This window comes from Amphiprion ocellaris, chromosome 2 (assembly GCF_022539595.1).
Source record: "Amphiprion ocellaris isolate individual 3 ecotype Okinawa chromosome 2, ASM2253959v1, whole genome shotgun sequence".
Taxonomy (NCBI): Eukaryota; Metazoa; Chordata; class Actinopteri; family Pomacentridae; genus Amphiprion; species Amphiprion ocellaris.
The window spans coordinates 15,835,376-15,855,733 of NC_072767.1; the positions used below are offsets into that span (position 1 = coordinate 15,835,376).

The 20,358-nt window shown below is 38.9% G+C and overlaps 2 protein-coding genes across 6 annotated transcripts; both read right to left on the reverse strand.

Annotated features, from left to right (window-relative positions):
- Positions 1-3,716: 3,716 nt before the first annotated feature.
- Positions 3,717-10,819, reverse strand: uchl5 (ubiquitin carboxyl-terminal hydrolase L5). Its single transcript, XM_023281164.3, has 11 exons — positions 10,629-10,819; positions 10,128-10,191; positions 9,942-10,047; positions 8,893-9,018; positions 8,210-8,271; positions 7,704-7,834; positions 7,429-7,492; positions 7,244-7,346; positions 5,064-5,177; positions 4,786-4,884; positions 3,717-4,102 (listed from the first exon to the last, which is right to left on the reverse strand). The coding sequence occupies exons 1-11, from the start codon at positions 10,702-10,704 to the stop codon at positions 4,058-4,060; spliced, it is 990 nt and encodes a 329-aa protein (XP_023136932.1). The 5' UTR covers positions 10,705-10,819; the 3' UTR covers positions 3,717-4,057.
- Positions 10,820-11,103: 284 nt separating this feature from the next.
- Positions 11,104-18,325, reverse strand: glrx2 (glutaredoxin 2). 5 transcript variants are annotated; one of them, XM_023281171.3, is made up of 4 exons: positions 18,274-18,325; positions 17,014-17,080; positions 15,664-15,840; positions 11,104-11,968 (listed from the first exon to the last, which is right to left on the reverse strand). In XM_023281171.3, exons 2-4 carry the CDS (start codon positions 17,077-17,079, stop codon positions 11,804-11,806), a joined length of 408 nt encoding a protein of 135 aa, XP_023136939.1. In that variant the 5' UTR covers position 17,080; positions 18,274-18,325; the 3' UTR covers positions 11,104-11,803. The 5 variants fall into 5 exon arrangements, with proteins under 5 accessions (XP_023136939.1, XP_023136937.1, XP_023136940.1 ...); XM_023281169.3 differs by lacking the exon at positions 18,274-18,325 and adding an exon at positions 18,064-18,267; XM_023281172.3 differs by lacking the exon at positions 18,274-18,325 and adding an exon at positions 18,212-18,264.
- Positions 18,326-20,358: the final 2,033 nt, after the last annotated feature.

A 20,358-nucleotide genomic window follows, 5' to 3' on the forward strand; every position in this document is an offset into this window, starting at 1 on the left:
AGAGTTTTCACTAAACCTGCTTCATGAAACGGACCCCTGGTCTAAGCCGACAAACTTCCACTTCCTCCTCAACCCATAGTCTCTGGGAAACCTACATGGAGTAAGAAAAGTATACAGAGAAGTAATTAAGTCTGTACACAACATATTAAAAAGAAATCATGCTAATAAATTAAGTACAAAGAACCGAATTAGCCAATATACTGGAGACCAGAGCTATTTAATTTGATAAATATAACCTTGTTTAGTAACATTTCAATTATTTGAGAGCAGTCCTAAAGAACTGCCTGTAATCCCAATCATAAAATGGGTTTGGAGGAAGAACATAGATGGTAATCTGGATATACATGAGTTAGGCTTTATAACTACTATTGGTAGTATTGGTGGTAGTAATAGCAATCTGACTACTACTAGTAGTAGTGGTAGTGCTGGTACTGCTACTACAACTTGTAATACTATTAGAAATGCTGATACTACTTCTACGACTCTAACAGCTATTTTATACTACTACTGCTGCTTGTACTTTCAGTATTACTACTACTGCTTGTACAACTATACTACAGCTACTATTAATCGTCTGGTATTTGCTTGTCAAGCTGCTAGCTCGTCCTAGCGCTTTGCTAGTGGCTAACTAGTTAGCTCTCATAGACTGGAAGCTCTCAACAAGATTTCATAATGAAAAAAGAGCCAAAAACTATTCTTACCTCTGAAAAGTCATTCCAAGTTTCCTTGTCTCAATCGTACGACGTAGTGTGTAATTGTATGCAGCACAGTGAGCCGGCATACTTGTTGTTTCCGTTTTCACGCCATCTACATCAACGGAATGCACTGAAACTTTGCCCCCACTAGCTTAGCCTCGCCGTAGTACGCAGCTCAAAGGGGCGTGTCCTATCTACTCATTCATATCTATGACAACAACGGCGGCTGCACATAAGGACGCATGACGTTGATTAGCTGCGTAAATACCATTATATACAGTCTATGGTAAATACGTATGTGAATCGCATCATTGGCTGCAGCAGCCAGTCACCGGTCACTCACTGACTCACACTGAAAAATAGCACAGAATGACTTGTTACGTGTTTATTTTATTTACAACTTAGGTTGGATTTTTTTTTTTTTTTGTGCGCAGCGCAGATTTTCTGTACGCGGAGACAGACCGTGTCAGCAGTGCGCAATTGCGCACGCGCGCAGTTTAGAGGGAACAGTGGCTGTAAGGCAATGGTGCTAACCACCGACCACTGTGCAGCCCTGTACAAATATGCACCCAGCTAAACTACAAAGCTCCAGAAGTGCTTTTTCTTGTCATATATTAATAGATGTTAACATATGTGTATATGACCAAAGATTTACAATAATGAGTTCATGAGCAATTCAGTCAATCAATACAGTATTTCTGATTCTGGTGCACGTTTAACTGATTTAAATCGATGGAAATTGAAAACAATTATTCTTGCTGACACTTCATTACACAAATAGCTGACTTGTTAAAAGGTTTTTCCTGCCTGCTTTCATTTGATGTGTGCTACACTGCAAGTATTTCAAGAGCAATTCATCCCAAAAAAAAGGACACAAAGTGCATCTGTCAGGTTTTTAAGGGTTGAGGCTTGTTTCCTTGGTTGGATTTTTCAGCTACAGGGATGTCAGTTTCAGTCTGTCAGTCTGCCATGTTGATCCTGATTCAAAGAACTGTTGGGCAGGTCGACATATAATTTGACATCCCTGATTTCCTCAGGAAAAACTGTAATAACTTTGGTGAACTTTTCATCTGGACACAGCATTATGTCAAAATCCCATTTGTCCAGTTCTTCGGTTTATGCCCAAATACTTAATACCTAGATTTCTCTTGGAATTACCATTAGCAAGGTTTATTCTTTTTTTCCAGTAAATGTTTGTCTTTATCAACTAAAAATGCCAAACATTTACTTGAACTCTACTGTTTTCCTGTTTGATATTATTGGAAAATTAAAGACATTTGGGTTTTTGACTGATATACAATCATAAAACAAGCAATTTCAGGCAACCTTGGGTTTGTTTCCAAACATTTTAATATGCAGAAGGTCTCATCTGAAAAATAGTCATTAAAAACAGTTCTGATTTGCAACCTTAATGCTCAAATTATTTTTCAGACTTCCATGTCTGGGTATGGGACTGCTGTTGCTATGGGCCTCTAAAGCCTTTGGAGGAACCGCATGTGATAATGGGCTGTACAAATAAACTTCTCTTGACCTTTAAAGTAGGCCTACCCAGCACACATTCCATTACGCAGCAGTCTGGCTATTTTTAAGCGCTCTTTTTTTTTTTTTTTTTTTTGAAGCATCTGTATCAGCATCTGTCTACACCAAACATTCTCTGTTTTCTGACCTCAGCCAAAGATAAAGGATAAAGCAGCAATGATAATTAGCACGTGCTGTAACAAAGCAAGTACTGCGTAGTAGTAAAGGTATTCACGGACGCCCTGCGGAACTGGAACACTGTCACAGAAAATACGTTTGTTTGCTCATCTATGTGGCCTGACAGGTTAATAAAACAGACACACTGTTCTTTCTCTTTAAGCTGGTAGTAAAACCTATTGGTTTTCATTTGTTGCCTTGCACGATCTTGGCAACAGACGACTGGGATCAGATCCAAGGAGTACTCGAGGTGTGTACGTAAACACTGGATCCAAAATTAGAACCCCGCCACGTCCTACTTTGGTCAGCAGACTGCAGATACGTCAGACTACACAAGCCTTTAGACGCAGGCTCTGTTCAGGCGCAAATCAGCCAAGTACAGCTTCTCAGCAAAGTATGATCCAGACGTTGATTTAGAGGTTAATGTAGACTTCCATGAGCAGATTATCAACAGAGTGCTACGGGAATCTACCCCAAAAAACATGCGTCATTAAAACTGATCCAGTGTTTTTCTGGGTTTTTTGAAGGACTTGGCTGCTTGATTGTGCACTCGTATCAGTCACATAGAAAACATAGATCTGAATTTCTGAATGCTGAATACAGGACCTGGTAATAACGTGCAGAAATGATGCTGTAGCAGATTAACTTATGACAATCTGGTATATGGCTTTATGAAACCTTCAATACAGTCGCTGTCATTTCACTGCGACACCACTAGGTGGTGGCAAAGATCTACCACTACTCTAAATACTTTGGCTGGAAAAATAGATGGAGAAAAGTAAAAAACACATACATCATCCACTTTGTGTGCCTGCATGCATGCAGGTGTGTGTGTAAGTGTCTATATAGCCACAGCTATATAGACACTTCCCCATCGGTCATGCGCAAATCTTAGATTTTATACAGACACTAACGTTTAAAAGTTTGGGATCACTTAGAAAAGTCCTTATTTTTTAAAGAGAAGCAGCTTTTTCAATGAAGATAACATTTAATGAATCAGAAATACATTCAAGACATTGTTAAGGTGGTAAATGACTATTCTAGCTGGAAACAGATGATTTTTAATGGAATATCTCCATAGGGGTACAGAGGAACATTTCCAGCAACCATCACTCCTGTGTTCTAATGCTACATTGTGTTAGCTAATCATGTTGAAAGGCTAATTGATTAGAAAACCCTTGTGCAATTATGTTAGCGCATGAATAAAAGTGTGAGTTTTCATGGAAAACATGAAATTGCCTGGGTGACCCCAAACTTTTGAACGGTCGTGTATATACGAGGAGGAAGCCTTATCTGCTATAGAAACATGTCCATGAAACCAAACAGTTCACAAACATCTACACATTTTATTATGAAAATAAGACAGAACATAATTTGAGCACATAATCCTTCTATCATGCATTAGAGCTGATGGACACACATGGAGAGAGTGTTTTTTTCCAGGCAGTCTCTCTGCTACACCTGCAGTGCAAGTTCTTAATGTCTGGATGGTTCACAGGATGCCACGGTGACAGAGTGCTGCAGACCATCCGCGGTCGTTACAATGAATATGATTGGTGACGCACAGTATCTCTGTGTGGCTCACTGATGAAAGAGTGACTGTAGCTTTGTGGATGGAAGTGTGTTTTCTGTGTAATCAGAGGCTTCTCTGGTGAAGTGTATGTTGTTCACTTGGCCTCCTGGGCTTTTTTGGCGCTTTGTTTCTCCTTTGCCTGTCAAGACACACACACAAAGATATTTCAATTAGCATCTATCAAATATTAAAGTTGTACACTCCTTTCATCATCTCTCCTGTTACTGTCTATTATAATACCAAACAGAAGAAAAAAAAAGATTTAGAAAATGTACTGCACGGCTAGATGTCAATTTATGAAGTGCCATTTCCTATAAAATGTTCCATATTTTTACAGGAATCAGGGTAGGAGTCTAATCACTAAATGTGGAATAATACACTAAAGACATCAAACTATAGTTGTACACACAAAAAGCACTGAGATAAAAAAAAAATAGCTTCCATTCAAAAGGCACTGCATGCTTGTAAAAAAAATCAACACTCCCCTCTAGTGGACAGAAGAACTACTTCAGCTCAAGCTCTGGAAACAAAGTCAGTGACAAGCATTTCTCTATTGCGTTGGAAATTTCAGCACTTTGGTAAGTTATTTTTCCTTTACAGGCACCCTTCACCTTGACAAAAGTCTTTCATTATCTGTCCTTGAATACCTCTAAAAGCTGCCCGTTGGTGGCTCCCAAATACCTTATTAAAATGTGCATGTTTAATGGAGGGACAACCAACAATGTTAGAAAATGTCAAGGTGCTTATGTCTTCTGAGACGCTCATGGACTGAAAGTAAACAGGGCTGTGGAAAGCTGCAGAAAGGGGGAAAAAAGAAATTACCTTTTCCACCAAAGGTATTAACTGCTGATACTCTGCCAGCGTTTTCAGTAGCTCCATGATGAAAGGAAGGTAGTTGTGTTTTCGTCGAATGTTTTCAATCTGTAAAAAACACGTGGGTGAAAATCCTGCTCACCTTTACATTTACAATCGTGTCCACATTTATTCAAAAGTTGTCTTTCCTGTAGGCCAGTATGGGTATTTTCTACATCAAAACGGATGACACACGAAATACAAAATGTCATTGTATGGAATTGAGATATCGCTGAGCAGGATCCCACCTTGTATCTTTTAAGTTTCTGATTTTCCTCTTCAATAAGGAGCTGGTACTTGGCAATCTCTGACTGGATGGAGCTAAGAAACGTGCTGCTCTGGTCTGTGTCCATTGGTTCATCCTGAAAACAGAAGAGGGAAAATGGTTTCTATCCAGGTTATATTCTCCATAGTTCAGATGGCAAATAATGAAAAACAAAACAATCAATATGAGGACAGATGGTGATGAGTCTTCTGATTAAACTGAAGCGGCTGACAAAATTCCAATATGGATTCAATTGCTGGTTTTATTCCAACAGCAACATGGGGAAATAAACTGAAAATGTATGCATTTTATTGCCAATAACCAGTATGGCAATAAAAATGTTCCAAAATTCAATATGTTAAGTCAATTTGTACAATCTGTATGCAACACTTGTAGTCCTTCCAGGTTTCAACTCTCTGAAAACCTTCTTTTTGCTGACTTCCAGTAGGTTTCATCTTTCTGCTCCTTGTGCAGATGTAGGGTATGGTGGGGTGTGATCAGCACGCCTTGTGTTTAATTATTAGGAGTGGTTAGTTATTGCAACATCTGCTAAGAAAACAGGGTGCAGCAACAGTCTAAAGCTCTCAACCACAAAAAGAGGTCAGTGAAACAAGGATTTCCAGTTTGTGGTGAAGTTAAAAGATTAACAGCTACACTACCAGTCAAAAGTTTGGACTGTCGTTTCTCTTCACTTAGCCGATTGGTTCTTGCCATAATATAGATTCTAACAGTTGTCAAATAGGTTTGTGAACTGTGTACCAAACTGTACACAACTGATGGTCCCAACCCCAGTAAGAAGGCAAGAAATTCCACTTGTGAAGTGAAAACTATCTCAGGTGATTACCACATGAAGCTCATCCAGAGAATTTCAAGAGTGTGTAAAGCAGTAATCAAAGCAAAACATGTTTTGACTTATTTCACACTTTTTTGTTCGCTACATAATTCCACGTGTTCATTCATCAGTTTTGACGCCTTCAGTGAGAATCTACAATTGAAATAGTCATGAAAATAAAGAAAAACCTTTAAATGTATAGACGTGGGCTTTGTGCAATATAGTCATGTGTAATAGTGTTTAATGATCATGAGCGATAGTGATAATGGGATATGTGCAATAGTGTTAGAAGGGACATGTATAGGGTAGTTATATGTAATGTAGACAGGGATATGTGCAATAATGATTAAGAGAAATGTGCAATATCATGTGCAATAGTGACAATGGGAAATGTGCAATACAATTATGTGTAATAGTGTCAGAGGGATATATGTAGTGGAATCTTATGTTATAGTGACAGAGGGATAAGTGCAGTACAGCAATGTGCAATAATGATAGAGGGATATGTGCAGTAACAACAAAGAGATATTTGCAATATAATCATGTGTAGAAGTTATTTAATCACTGTTTGGTAGCTGCCTTGGTCTCCCAGCTTTTGTCTGTTATGTGCACTACGTCTTATCGCTTGTTGTTTTTCCTTTTTGCATGTCTTTATTCAGTTATGGTTTTATGTTATTTGTAATTTCTTTATCTTTGATCTTCCAATGGGACTCGAGATGGAAATTAGCCGAGTGGCTACAATCTCTCGTATTTATGTGGAAATGTACATTAATATGAACTGTCCCATTTTAAAAATTAAATAAATAAATAAATAAAATGAAAAATGAAATGAGGAGGCGTGTCCAAATTTTTGACTGGTAGTGTATTTTGTAATAGTGACAACTACCAACTGATTCAACATTGTCCTAAAAGATGGGCATTTTAATTTAATTCCAAACCTGTTGAATGTTAAAACATTTGACTTTTTCTAAATCCCAAACATGAGTCACTACTTATTTGCATGAGCTTTACTACATGTTTCACTCATTTCTAAACGTTGCAATTCAATAGACGATGGCTGCATTACACCTGGTTTCATCAAAACAATGGAACATCTGTACCTGTCAAGCGTCTCGAGAGAAGCAAGACAAATATGAAAAACAGATTACTGGATGGAGTCCACAAAACACACCGCTCTTTGCTTTTAGCTTAATCCCAGCATAGCTATGATTTCCAGCATTTGGAAGCTCCTTGCTGATGCATTTTACATGTAGCTTTCATGCGGGAAAGCAAAACAATCAATTATTCTTTGTCATGTTTCCTCTGGATTCAGCTCTTTTGCTGCCACTCACCTCAGTAAGCTGAGTCTGGAGCTCTGCAATTTTCCTCTCATATATCATCTTTCTATCTGATACGATGGCCATTAGGTTGAATCGGATCTCTCCTTCACTGTACCTGAAGAGGGAACAATGAATGGCAATTAGAAAGTATAATCGATAGCGGCTCTATCTAAATTGGCTATGCATAAGATATTTACTTCTGTATTCTTTTCTCGATCACTGGGCGAACTGCGCTGATCCAGTCATCCTGGTTACATGCACCTGGTGACAAACAAAAAGAGAATACTGTATGGACGCCTGCAGTAACTGCACACACACTGTACATCCTCATAAAACTGGCAGTTTTATGGGTCATGGACCGCGGCCAAGAAGACAAAAATCGGCTGTGCACAGCAGGGACTTTAAAGAATAAGCTACCAATTTATGTTGAAAGCAGTAAAAGAAAAATAACAGATTGTATTTTTATGCTTACCCAGGTCGATTGGTCCCTCCCTCAGTCCATCCAGCTCATATAACCTGCCGTTTACAGGAACATAGCTCACAAAGTGGAAGGCGTCCTCATCTTTTGCTGACGACTTGGCATCAAATTCAAACATTTGCTGTCTGCACACACAAAAACACGCAATTACTTAATCAAAAGATAATAATTATGCAAGTAAATCAAGAAAAATCTACAAATTTAAGAACAGGAAAATACTCTACTCATGAAAGTCACATCACACACAAGCCAATGAATGAATTTTACGTACTTTTGTCCTCAATTAAATTTATTGCAACGTAATCTGTGAAAGCACTTTACATGAGGAAGGTGGGTTATTTAGTCAATGTATGATGCACTCAGTTTCACAAAAGTAGACTGGTGTATCAGCAACAAATTGGCCAGTCACTTTTCACCAAGTTCGTATTAAAAGCTAAAAATAACATGAAGCCAATCAAACAGAGTCTCTCCGGCAGGAGACGATATGAGCAGGAGCTTACCTGGCAAAGCTGTTGTGAACTTGTCGGATCACTTCAGAGTTGCTAAGAGCCAAACCTTTCATCTGAGGAGGAGATGCAGGATTATATCGCTGACTGTACAACCCTTTCCTGACAGCTGCAGAGGCATAAAGGACTGTATGGAACTCGCCGTTTGTTCCTTTTGCTTTTAAATTTCCAGTAACTAATGACGGTAAAATGAATAATTTCTTGCTTTGACAAAAAATGATTCCTTCATAATTAAATGTTGTAATTTCTGAGTGGGCTTCAACTAAAATCAGTACATTACAGCACAAAGTAATGCATTTGAGGTAAAAATACTCCTAAACCAGCATCATATATTGTGTGTTTCGCCTCAACACTTGCAGGACTGAGTCGTCACAGATGTGAAGTTAAGAGGATCAAACTGCCAATACTGGGAGCACAGGGTTAAATGGCTGTAATGCTCCAAAGGGGAAAGCATTACTAACATTCATTTTAAAATGCTTTACTTCATTAAAATTTAAGGCTAATGTCGACAGTCTTCGAATAAAAATTTAAATATTCAATCACAACGACAAATCATCAAATGTCTTGACAAGTAAATTCCGAAACTTACACCAGCAGTTCAAACAAAAAATACTAACAATATTTTGTTTACATTTTTTTTTAGCTGCAGAATGAAGAAAGAAACGGCAATAACTTACAGCTGCATCAAAGCTCTGTGAAAACTCCCGGAACTCTGTCAGTGTGTCTCCAAGCAACATGTCAGAATGGGAGCAGTTGAGCAGAACGCTGACTATCGCCTGGGTGGCACAAGCGTTGTTAATGACCTGAAAACACAAGGATAAAATGCTAAATAGCTAATCAGACAGACTCTTATTGATGCATGCTATAAATGTAAAAGTGTGCAGACAGGGTGTAGACAGAAACTTGATAAACCCTTTATTTCCTGCAAATAATATGCAACAAGATCATCTTATACTGCCTTGGAAAGAATAAGTCTCTTATTATTAGAGTAGGGGGGAGGCTCCCTGCACTTTGTAGTCAGCTGTGTACTTAATGTCAAAGGCCCAGTGATTAAGAAGAGTAGCAATTCATTAGCTAATTCATAATCCAATTACTCTGCAGAAAAGATAAAAATATTTTGCAATTACACTTGGGTTTCTCTTTTGTTCTGGTGAGTGCAGTGATAACCTGATGCATCCTTACTTAGAAAAATAGAACTGAATCTTTATTTTGGGACTGTAAGTGAGCAGGTACCAGTTGTTTTTAATAGGAGGGAGCTTTGCCAGGTTAGAGTCTCCCACTAGCAGGACAGGCCTCTCCGGTGTGAGACCCCAAACCCCCTGCCTCTTATGCTTCCTAAACAAGGGGACAACAGAGCCCCTTTGCCCTCCATCAGTCTAACCAGAGACTGGCAGTGGCCCGGCTCAGCAAGACAGATTTCACAGTAGAAAAACGCCCCAACTTCAGTCCAACCACCAGGAACCTTAATCACACCATGATGCTGTGGCTTCACCCTGGTCCCCCTCTGTACACCCCTTGGTTTCAGTTGCTTTCTTCTTCTTCTTTTTTAATGTGTATCAAATTGAGCATATTCCTGTATCTGCCATCTTTACGTGTCGAAATGTGTGTATTACTGTTTTTCATTACTGTGTTAACTTTAAAACCCTTCAAGTTACATGATAAATAGACTATGAAATAATTAGGTGTTGCAATATTAAAGGGCTTTCAATGACAAAACTGAATATACCTGTTTTGCAAAGAAGATGTGGTCAAGTCTTGAATCCTGGACGATTGATCCTGCTGGCTCTTCACCTGGCTGCCATTTGAACAGGAAAATCAACCCGTGAACTGGTCTGGGACAGAACAGATACATTAAAAAGTCTGTCTTCAGAGGAAGCATGCAGTGATAATAAAGTCGCACGCATGAACATACTTCAAGTTGTCAAAGTTCTCTGGCTCCATACTCCATATCTCCTCAACCTGGGCTCCTTTGCAGCCTGACAATGACAAGTACCAAACATCCATTTACACTGTTTGAGTTCGCTCCACCTGAATAAACCTTCAACAAACTTAGTCAGAAGCATCTTTCGGCGGCGATTTGACAGCGGAGCGAAGCACAGCAAATGTCATCATTCAAGAGGGTTTGTTTACGCGCCGTTGTTTTGAGCGCTGAGTAATGCTAGCCATGTAGCTTATCTTAGTAAGTTAGCAAAAAAAGGCCCAATTATTACATGCAACCTTTAAAAAAAACACAGCGTTTGCGTGGCATGTGATAATTCAAGCATAATTACATGTTCCGTTTTTACAAAGAGAATCACTGGTTGCTAAATTGGATGTTACCATTAGCCTCAGGGCAGCTAGCTAGCTAGCTTGCGCAATCTGATAGCCACGTTACATTGAATGAGCAGCTAACGTTAGCCTCCGAGTCACTCACCAAACCCTTTAATGAGCTCTGTGAACACCCCGGGGTCGCTCTCCATCAGACACCACTCGCCTGCGCTTCCAGCCATTCTTCACGATGCTGTTTTTTCAACCTACCGAACACATATACAAGATGCTAATGTGCGAGCTTAGCAGTGTACCCGCTAGTCGAGCTAATTGAACCGAAGCACTGGAGTGACCTCACTGCGGTGCTTTGCAACGTGGGCAAGATGGGTGCGCGCGTTTTGCTACGAAGCGTACACCGCGGAGAGCGACGAATGGGTGGCTAAAATAATTCTAAACATTTGCGAAAACTGTACTTTTTGAAATATATTGTTCGAGTATTTCTTTGTAAAGTCAAATAAGAAAACAAACAATTTCACGAGTAAACAATAGCTTTCTGATTAACAAGGACCAATATCCGCCCTCCTACGAGAGGACGTGTACAAAAGGAGCACTCCTCTGCAAACACGCAAAGACAGACACTGTAAAGTGATAACGGACTTTAATTCATATTTGTTCATATCTATACACATACATTCAATGCATTAACAACATTTGAGTGGCTCTGAGTTTCAACACAAACCAGCATCACGATTTCGCATCAATTCACCTGTTTAGTAAAGTAACAACACACCCAATATCAGAGAAATTCTGACACACTACCAAATGCCAAAATCCCATATATATTGATAGAAAAAAAAATTGTAAAAATATACAAAATTAATACATTTATTCACATAGTTATTCAAATAACTAAAATGTCAGAATAAGAGCACAATTAAAATGTGCTAAATATACAAAATGCATTTCTTTTTGCTCTTGCAAGACATGGACCATCAACAGAAACGACCCAGTACATAATGATGTTCACAGTTCAGTGAAAGATCATATTTTTCAGCTGTAAAACATATCAATAAAACAATTGTGCAGAAGAAAAGTATGAGAAGCAGTTCCACTGTTCACAGTTGTTGTTTAAAAGATGGAGCCTTTAATAATAATAATAATAATAATAATAACAATAATAATACTGTACATCCCTGGATGAAAATGTGTGTAGTTTCAGCATCAAGTATCCAGTGAACTTTGATATATAAATAACATGCTCACACAATGTACAACTTGCAGCAGGAGATCAAGCAAGCACTGAATAAATACAGGGTTGAAAAACACGATAAGAACGGCTAGTCATTTAGCAGATTCAAACTGTCCGCTGCCTGAGCCGTCGGAGCTGCTGGCAGCGCAGCAGGGAGCACACTGCTCGATGAGGGGCACCAGCTTCCCCTGCTGATGGAGTTGTTTGGTATCGGAGCCGCCCCCGATGCAGTTGCCATTGATGAAGACTCTCGGCACCTGAACAAATAAATCACACCATGACATCAGCACAGCGTGAAAGATTGATTCAAAGTTGCATGAGTGACCTGACATCCTCAAGTAGCAGCCTTCTAGCTGCGAGCATCTTTCAAGTCACAGCCTCAGGCACATTACTTTTCACATTATAGTTTTACTTTAAAATCCAGACCTGCAAACTTTAGAGCAGGGGTGTCAAACTCATTTGAGATTAGGGGCCACATACATCCAATTTTGATCTCAAGTGGGCTAGACCAGTAAAATCAGAGCATACTAACCTAATCCTAATTTTTCTCTTTGTTCTAGTGCATGCTGTTTACAAAACATTATGAACAACTTGAAATTTTTGAAGAAAAATAAGTTCAATTTCAACAATATTATGCCCCAGCTTATCATTTACACATTTGCATTATAACTTAAAGATCACAGTGTATCTACAAGGGCACAAAATATTTGGTCACATGTATCTGGAACTGAACAATAGACTGTTTTACTTTATGATTAAAACAATTTGTCGAGGTCTACAAATTATTTGAAATTCAGTTTTACAAACGTCCAATTTGCAGTTGATGTCTTCTCCGTAATTTTTTCACTTTGTAAAGTTGTCCCACGGGCCAGATTGGACCCTCTGAAGGGCCGGTTTTGGCCTGCGGGCCATATGTTTGACACCCCTGCTTTACAGTAATGAATCTGCTCAGCTGATCAACGTTTTAGTCAATCCAGTGTTTTCCCATCTTGTATTAGTCCAGGGTTGTAACTAAATGCAGAGTAACTTGTCCTTTATCTCCTCAAGGTTGGACTACTGCAATGGACTCTTCATTGGGATTCCTGAAGCTTCAGAGCATCCAGAACTGCACTGCCAGGATCCTAATGAGAGCCCGCAAATATGCCCACATAACCTCCATTCTTCACTCCCTACACTGGCTCCCTGTCTCATCCTGAATCGACTTCAAAATCCTGCTACTGACCATAAATGCATTACCGGCCACGCACATCTCTAAGAACTGATCACTTCCCAATCCTCCACCAGTAGACTCAGGACAACAGAAAAACTGCTTCTCCACATCCCCACCACCAGACTCCGCGCCATGGGGGACAGAGATTTCTGCTCAGCTGTCCTACACCTGTGGAACAGACTCCTCATCCAGCTGAGGGCAGCACAGAGTCTGGAAACTTTTAAAGCAGGACTAAAAACCTACCTGTTTAAAACAAGTTTGTAACTGCACTGACATTCTTGCACTGCACATTCTTGCACTTTTAAACTTTATTTTTATTTTTATTTTTTCTGTTAAAAAAAAAAATTTTCACCCTTGTATATATTGTAAATAAAGCTGCTGTAACAACGTAAATTTCCCCTGGAGTGGGGAGAAATAAAGAACTTTATCTTATCTTATCTTAACTGCTGAATCTGTACCTTTTATTAGTTAACTGTCTGTAAGCCTAGTTTAAATTGTCTTTGCTTTTAGTTTGTAGCACTTTGAGACTCAGACGAGTGAAAAGTGTGTTAAAAATAAAATATATTATTATTTATTTTTTATTATTATTACTAATAATAATAATAATAATAATAAACCTTGAGTGATCTAGATAATAATTGTCAGTTACAAAGTTATGTGTGCATATGAGGAGTGACAGCACTAGTATGGTCTGGATTGGTCTCCACAGAGGATGCTACTGCTCACGCACTGTGTTATAAACACTGTTGCCTTTTGGCATTCATCACGCATAATAAATGTTCCACTTCCCTCTCACTTTAATGAGGCACAAAGTCACAGAACATAGTCCTGGAAGTGGCTGCAAGCAAGCCAGACACAGACAGACTGAGAAATGTCCTTATTTTTGAAAGGAGTTTTTTTTTTTCAATGAAGACACCATAAATAAAATCAGAAATCCAGTGTAGACATTGTTAAAGTGGTAACTGATTATTTTAGCTGGAAATGGCTGATTTTTAATGCAACATCTACATAGAGGTACAGAAGAACATTTCCAGCAACCATCACTCCTGTGTTCTAATGCTACATCGTGTTAGCTAATGGTGTTGAAAGGCTAACTGATGATTAGAAAACCCTTATGTAATTATGTTTTCATGAAAAACATGAAATTGTCTGGGTGACCCCAAACTTTTCAACAGTAGTGTATATCTAACTTGAAGAAGAGAGAAAACGAGTTGACTTGATGTCTGTTCCTGCAGTTTACTCTCAAATTACAACTCCACTGTTTCTTTAAAAATTCTTCGGCAACTGTCACAAAAATGCAGTTACTATGACATTTGTTCTAAAATAAATCACTTAATCAGATAAAAATCTGAAATAAACAGCTGAGCTGTTCCTATTTCAGTTTGTAAAATGAATTAAATTCCCTCTTGTGAAAATCAAGCTTTATTTTTTTAACATGTTAGCATGGAAGGCATATCAAGAGTAACACAAGAAACGCACTCAGACAGCAGCACCCCGCCAAGGCTGCTCAGTCGCTGTGTCATTTCCGACGGATGAAATCTTTAACAATATTCGTGGTCCGCAGCGGTGGATTTGTAGTAGGATCGCAATTATGTGATTGTCAGCAGGCAGTCGACGCAGTGTTCACTTGTTGTCATAGTTACAGTGACACCTTGCCGCTATTTCACAATGATACAGAAGTCCTTAAGAAATCTGTGGATCCAGACTATAAGCCGCATCACTGCCAAAATCTAATCACTTGGTCCTTGTGTCATTTCTGACATTCGCTGAAAATTTCATCCAAATCCGTTAGTCCATTTTTGAGTAACGTTGCTAACAGTCAAACAGACGGACAAACCAACGGCAATTGTCATAATTTTGCCGCATTCCTTGGCAGAGTAATAAGCTGACAATGCTGTGGCTTGAAACTGCAGTGTACCAATTCCAGTCTCCAAAACAGTTTCAGACTTCTGGAGTTTGATACATAACAAGCCTAACCAAAACAAACCAAATGATAACCTGTACCATTATTCCTCTTTAGAATTGGTGTCTGGTTCAAACGTGCTGCTCAGTTACTCCAATATCATAACTGGCCACTGTGTAGTGTAGAGTCGTTTTACAGCAGAGTTGTGGGTAAAGACAGAGGCGACTATGCATTCTAGGTTACATCTAAGCCACTTTTAAAGGCAAAAAGCAATTATTGTCTCAGAAAAGGCTTCTTTATATGTAACTCTGACACACACAAATTAGCTTTTAGGAGTTAAACTGACTACTGAGGAGAGACTAACAAAATTCATAGTGTTTGTATGTAGGCATTGAATGTTAAACATACTGATCATATTAAACAAAATGCATATTTTTGTAACTCACGTACATCTAAAAACTATTTTGCATTTTTCTATTAAGGGTCCTGATGTATGGGCAGCCTTTCTACAACATGTTCTCAGAACAATTTCATATGGGAAAATGACTAAAAGAGTAATAGCAGAGTGATGACTATACTACTATAAAAGATGCAACTTGCTCTGGGGTTTTATCTTGAGTCAGATTCAGCTATTCTGAGTCAAGATGAAGTTCTAATTCTTGGCTGCAGCCCCAAAGAAAACACTACTCAAGTCAACCTAAATTTAACTTAAACGCAGAGCTGCCAGAACAAACAAGCTGTCAACCATGAATGCTTGGATTATTTTAATTAGATGCTAAAATAACAGGCTGTGAAGTTATTTGGAATTCTAATCCTCAAAATATGACGTGATCTCTTACCGTTCTGGCACCGGTCATCCGAGCTAAGGCCTCCTGCAGTCTCCTCCCATCATTGTGCTCATCCAGTTCAACTACTTTGTAGGTCGCACCGATTTCATTGAACACATTTTTGGCCATTTTACAGTAAGGGCAGGTGGTCTTGGAAAATATAACAACGCAGTTCTGTGTCACCACCTCCTGAAAGGTCATTCAAAAAAAAATAGTTAATTAGATGAGTAGAACACAGAAATAGTTTCAACATATCAGACCTAAAGTGAGCTGCTGAGCCAAGACAAGGGGAATCTGAACTCTGCCTTTTATTAAAATACCCCTACTGTTACTATACTTATGAAATAGAAGTTGCATAAAATAGAACTGCATGTATTAATTGTAAAATTCTAATTCATTGTAAAGGTGGGCTTCCTAAATAACCAGCAACGGTCTAGCAATCAGTATCACATTACACTACGTTTAGGTTATGGGGTAAGAGCAAATTTTCAACTAAAAAGTACGCAGACTAACACAGACAGAAGGTAATATACAGGAATAAACTGACAAAATATGCCAACGAACACATCTGCCGAGACAAAGTCTGCAATTTAAGGCATACATACTGCAGTGCACCTGACATGGTTTTAACCCTTTAATGCACATTAGTCAAAAGTGAACCATATTCAATGGAATATGGGTATCTTTTGACCCATGCTGTGCATCAAAGGATGAACTGCCGTGTGAATGGCTTTATAATTTTTGATAAATGCTAAATCCTAATTGTGTGACAGTCACACTTTTGATGGTATCTCCTGTGGTAATGCTTTATCACGTTTTTAATTTATTTTATTAATTTCTCTACCAGTCAAATATTTGGACACACCTTCTCATTTAATGGCCTTTCTTTGTTTTCATGACTATTTATGTTGCAGATTCTCACCGAAGGCATCAAAACTATCAATGGACACATATGGAATTATGTAGTAAAGAAAAAAGTGTGAAATAAGTCATAACATGTTTTATATTTTAGATTCCTCAAAATAGCCACCCTTTGCTTTGATCACTGCTTTGCATACCCTTGACATTCTCTGGATGAGCTTCATGAGGTAGTCACCTGAAATGGCTTTCACTTTACAGATGTGCCTTGTCAAGGTTAATCTGTGGAATTTCTAGCCTTCAGTGACAATCTTTAATGTAAACAGTGATGAAAATAAAGAAAAAACATTAAATGAGAATGTGTGTCTAAATTTTTGACTGGTAGTGTGTAAATAACCAAATTGCAGCATCTGCTAGGTAAATTGCAATTAAATCTTTTAAGCCTTCGTACACACTGCTGTAACAGACTCACTGCAGCTAACAGATCTGTAAACATGCACTTACCTGAACATACTGTACACACGCTGTGCTGGACAGACCTCCAGCAGTGGAGGATGTTAAATTCCCCATTCTGAAAAAAGACAGATCAAAATATTGGAGCACATTACTTTAACCAGTTGGTCTAAAGCTGTACATGAGAATACAGTGGACACACAGAGTATGTCCATGCATTGACCTTAGAAACGTGAAAAAACCAAAGGAGGAGACGAAGTGAAGGCAATAAATCTGAATCAAAATAACATCCAGGATGACTGACGCTCTGAATATAGCCATGTCCATTGTTAGATCGTTATACTACGCTTTCACTAGCGTTGTTTCACTTCTTAAAACGCCTTGTCTATTAGAGCAGTGAGGTTTATACGCTGGGTAATCCAGGATTAGGAGCACACATGCTCTTAACTGCACTAGTATTTAGGCCTGACTTAATGTTCGCAGGCACCAAACCAAACTCCTGTAGGATTTAGCAACATTAACTCTAAAAGGAAACGCTCATTAATGTGAGCTTCGTAAAACACAGTTCTCAATGTTTAATGAAACGTGAGCGGCTTCTTTAAAATACGGTTGCATTTGATACACACCACAGTACTTGTTTCAATTACATTTCAACATCTAATTAATTCCTGTCACCAACTCCCACTGCAAAACAGTTACCGTTAGCTAACGTCAATAACAAACATACCAATGGTAAAGGTTAATATTTTTTAAATAATGCTCTGCTGATGGATTATATGTATGCCGAATTTTCCAGAAGCGTCTACTGAATCACAAACTGTTTCAATCTTTGCGTATTTGTCAAAGAGTAAGTCACTTTAAATGGATTCCTTTTGAATTGCTTTGTGTTGTTATGGTACACTGGCGGGCGGTGAGCATGCGGCAGTGAGTAGACAAGCTTATGTGGCTGCTATGGACAGAAAACGACGTCCACCAATAATGTATCATTTCATAACTTTAGCGGTACGTTTTAACAAGTGCAAGTGCTTTTCATAAAGGCCTTTGGTTGATTTAAAGAGCTAGCTAGCTCGGTGTTACTGTAGTCAAACTGATGGGAATGACCTTCGGCAACCGGTCCATGCCGCCCTAGAAAGACATCCTGCTCGAAAAAACATGGTGAAAAAAGAACAAACAGCAAAAAAAGAATCAAGCTTCTGTCCTGGATGAAACATGCGGTTAGTGTACAACCAGTTCTGACCCCACACAACACCTTGCCTGTTGCGGTACACCCACTTTTGCCTCTTATTTGCACTGTTTACGCATGGTGCCTACCTTACGTGACCACCGGAAGGACTTCTTCACGCAAGTATGAACGTAACGTTACGTCAGCAGCATGAACGTGATGGCGCGTCACGGAGACGGTCTGTTGCTTGTTCAATGTAAATAAGTCGGTCTGTGGTGTAAATCCACATTCTTAGTTTTATCTTTTAATTAAAAACTACAGTTTCATCCAGAGCAATGCAGCATACTCTGATTTTGTTTTATTTTTTAATTACCTCCGCCAAGGAACAATGGAGGTTATGTGATGATCAGCATTGGTTTGTGTCTGTTGGCAACATTACTCAAAAACGGATCAAGGATTCTACTACAAATTCACTGCTGCAGACTTATCAAGACTTATCCGTCGGAAATCATACAAGGAACAATTCATTAAATTGTGGGGGTGTTTCCAAGTCCCATCAATTCCCACTGCCCGCTACATATTTAGATCACACGATTTGGTATCCGTACATAATGTACACATGCATAACACGACTGTGCTGACTGCAAGATAACTTCTTATTAAAGATTTCATCAATTGGAAATGAGACGACTGAGCGACCTTGGCGCAGTACTGCGCCTCTGAGTGCTTTTCTTGTTTTTAAATTATTTTATGGGCTAATCATCTCATGATACACTGCATATCTGATGAATGTATTTATTTGAATTATTACACTTAACACTAATTGACATTGGTCGATTAGCGTTAAGGGTAAAAACGCTATTACACTCAACCCATGTAACAGAACCTATTACACAGGTTCTGTGCAGTATGCTAGTTGTTCCTAGGATGGGGTACTCCTGGACAAAGATAACGAAGTCACTGCCCCTAATGCCTTTTACCACCGAGACTACTTGGACTTGTCTTGGTCAGCCAGTCCAACATGAAATACACAGTGATTTGGCACTTCTGTATGATTCTGCCACAGGAGGGATAAATCTCTGGCTTGTTTGTATTTCTTTAAACCAGTCACAATGGTCTTATGCAAAGCTAACTAAGGATGCAGCTTTGGTGTTTCTTCATAATAGTGACCAGTGGAATTGTTGTGGTGGAACATTGGTGAGGACTGTCGTTCAAATGGATAATCCATGGAGAAAAAAAATAACAAAAACACTAGTAGGGCTGTACTGCATGGTCCAAATCCTAACCCTGTGCTCGTCGTCTCTGAGAGGTGAAAGCTGGCTGGACAGGAGAGGCTAATGGCAGGCTTTTACCTGCAGCCTACATCTAGTGAGTCAGACTTGTGTGGACTTGACCTTCCACCATCTTGGCCATCACTCAGGTGGTAAAGTGGGCAATTGTAAGGTTAGCCAGCCCTGGGCAAGACACTGAGTAGTTGCTCCCGATGGCAGACGAGCATCATGAATGGCACCTCTGTCACCATTGGTGCATGATAGTGAGTGGATGAATGTGAAACACATTGTAAAGCACCTTTCAGAACTTAGAGTTAAAAGTCACTATGTAAGTGCAGACAATTTACCAGTTTACTTCTATTCCAGACCAGGGCCGTGCAGAGACCTTTGGAGGGGCAGGTGCTCAAAGTTAAAAGGGGGCACATGGAACACGAATTTGAAACACACCTTACAATATAACTAGCTGAATCATAGCAACTCATGTTCATGAAGCATGTAGCATGGAAGCAGTAGCACAATGGTTAAGTCTCTGGTCTACTGAGCAGAAGGTCAGTGGTTCAAACCCTCATGTGGTCACCATTGGACCTTTCAAATTATTATCATGACTATTTTGAAGTTGAATTTAGATCACCATCAGACACTGGACTGTTTAACTCTGGCTGCTGTTCCTGGAGTCCTTGCTTTTAAATTTCATACCTTTTCAAGACATATACTGTATAGCCACGGATTTGCTCCTTGGTGCTGATTCATAATCTGCCCCTTCTATTGTTTGTAGTGCAAATAATAAAGTAAAAACAAACAAAAAAAAATAATACAGAAGTCATGTATTTAAATATATTTGTGCTTTTATTCAGCTTGACTATCCACTTTGCGCAAGACAGCAAAGTTATAAAAGTTATATATTTTATATTTATGCATATTATATTTAATTTGTCTATATATACAAATGTTATAAACAAGTAC

Coding starts and splice junctions, on each gene's coding strand:
- uchl5 (XM_023281164.3), bottom strand. CDS start 10,704: ATGGCTGGAAGCGCAGGCGAGTGGTGTCTGATGGAGAGCGACCCCGGG. Junction 7,835..8,209: donor GTTCACAACAGCTTTGCCAG/GTAAGCTCCTGC, acceptor TTGTGTGTGCAG/ACAGCAAATGTTTGAATTTG. Junction 7,493..7,703: donor GGAGGGACCAATCGACCTGG/GTAAGCATAAAA, acceptor GTTTGTCACCAG/GTGCATGTAACCAGGATGAC.
- glrx2 (XM_023281169.3), bottom strand. CDS start 18,173: ATGTTTCATCCAGGACAGAAGCTTGATTCTTTTTTTGCTGTTTGTTCT. Junction 17,081..18,063: donor GCATGGACCGGTTGCCGAAG/GTCATTCCCATC, acceptor GTCTTTTTTCAG/AATGGGGAATTTAACATCCT. Junction 15,841..17,013: donor CGTGTGTACAGTATGTTCAG/GTAAGTGCATGT, acceptor ATGACCTTTCAG/GAGGTGGTGACACAGAACTG.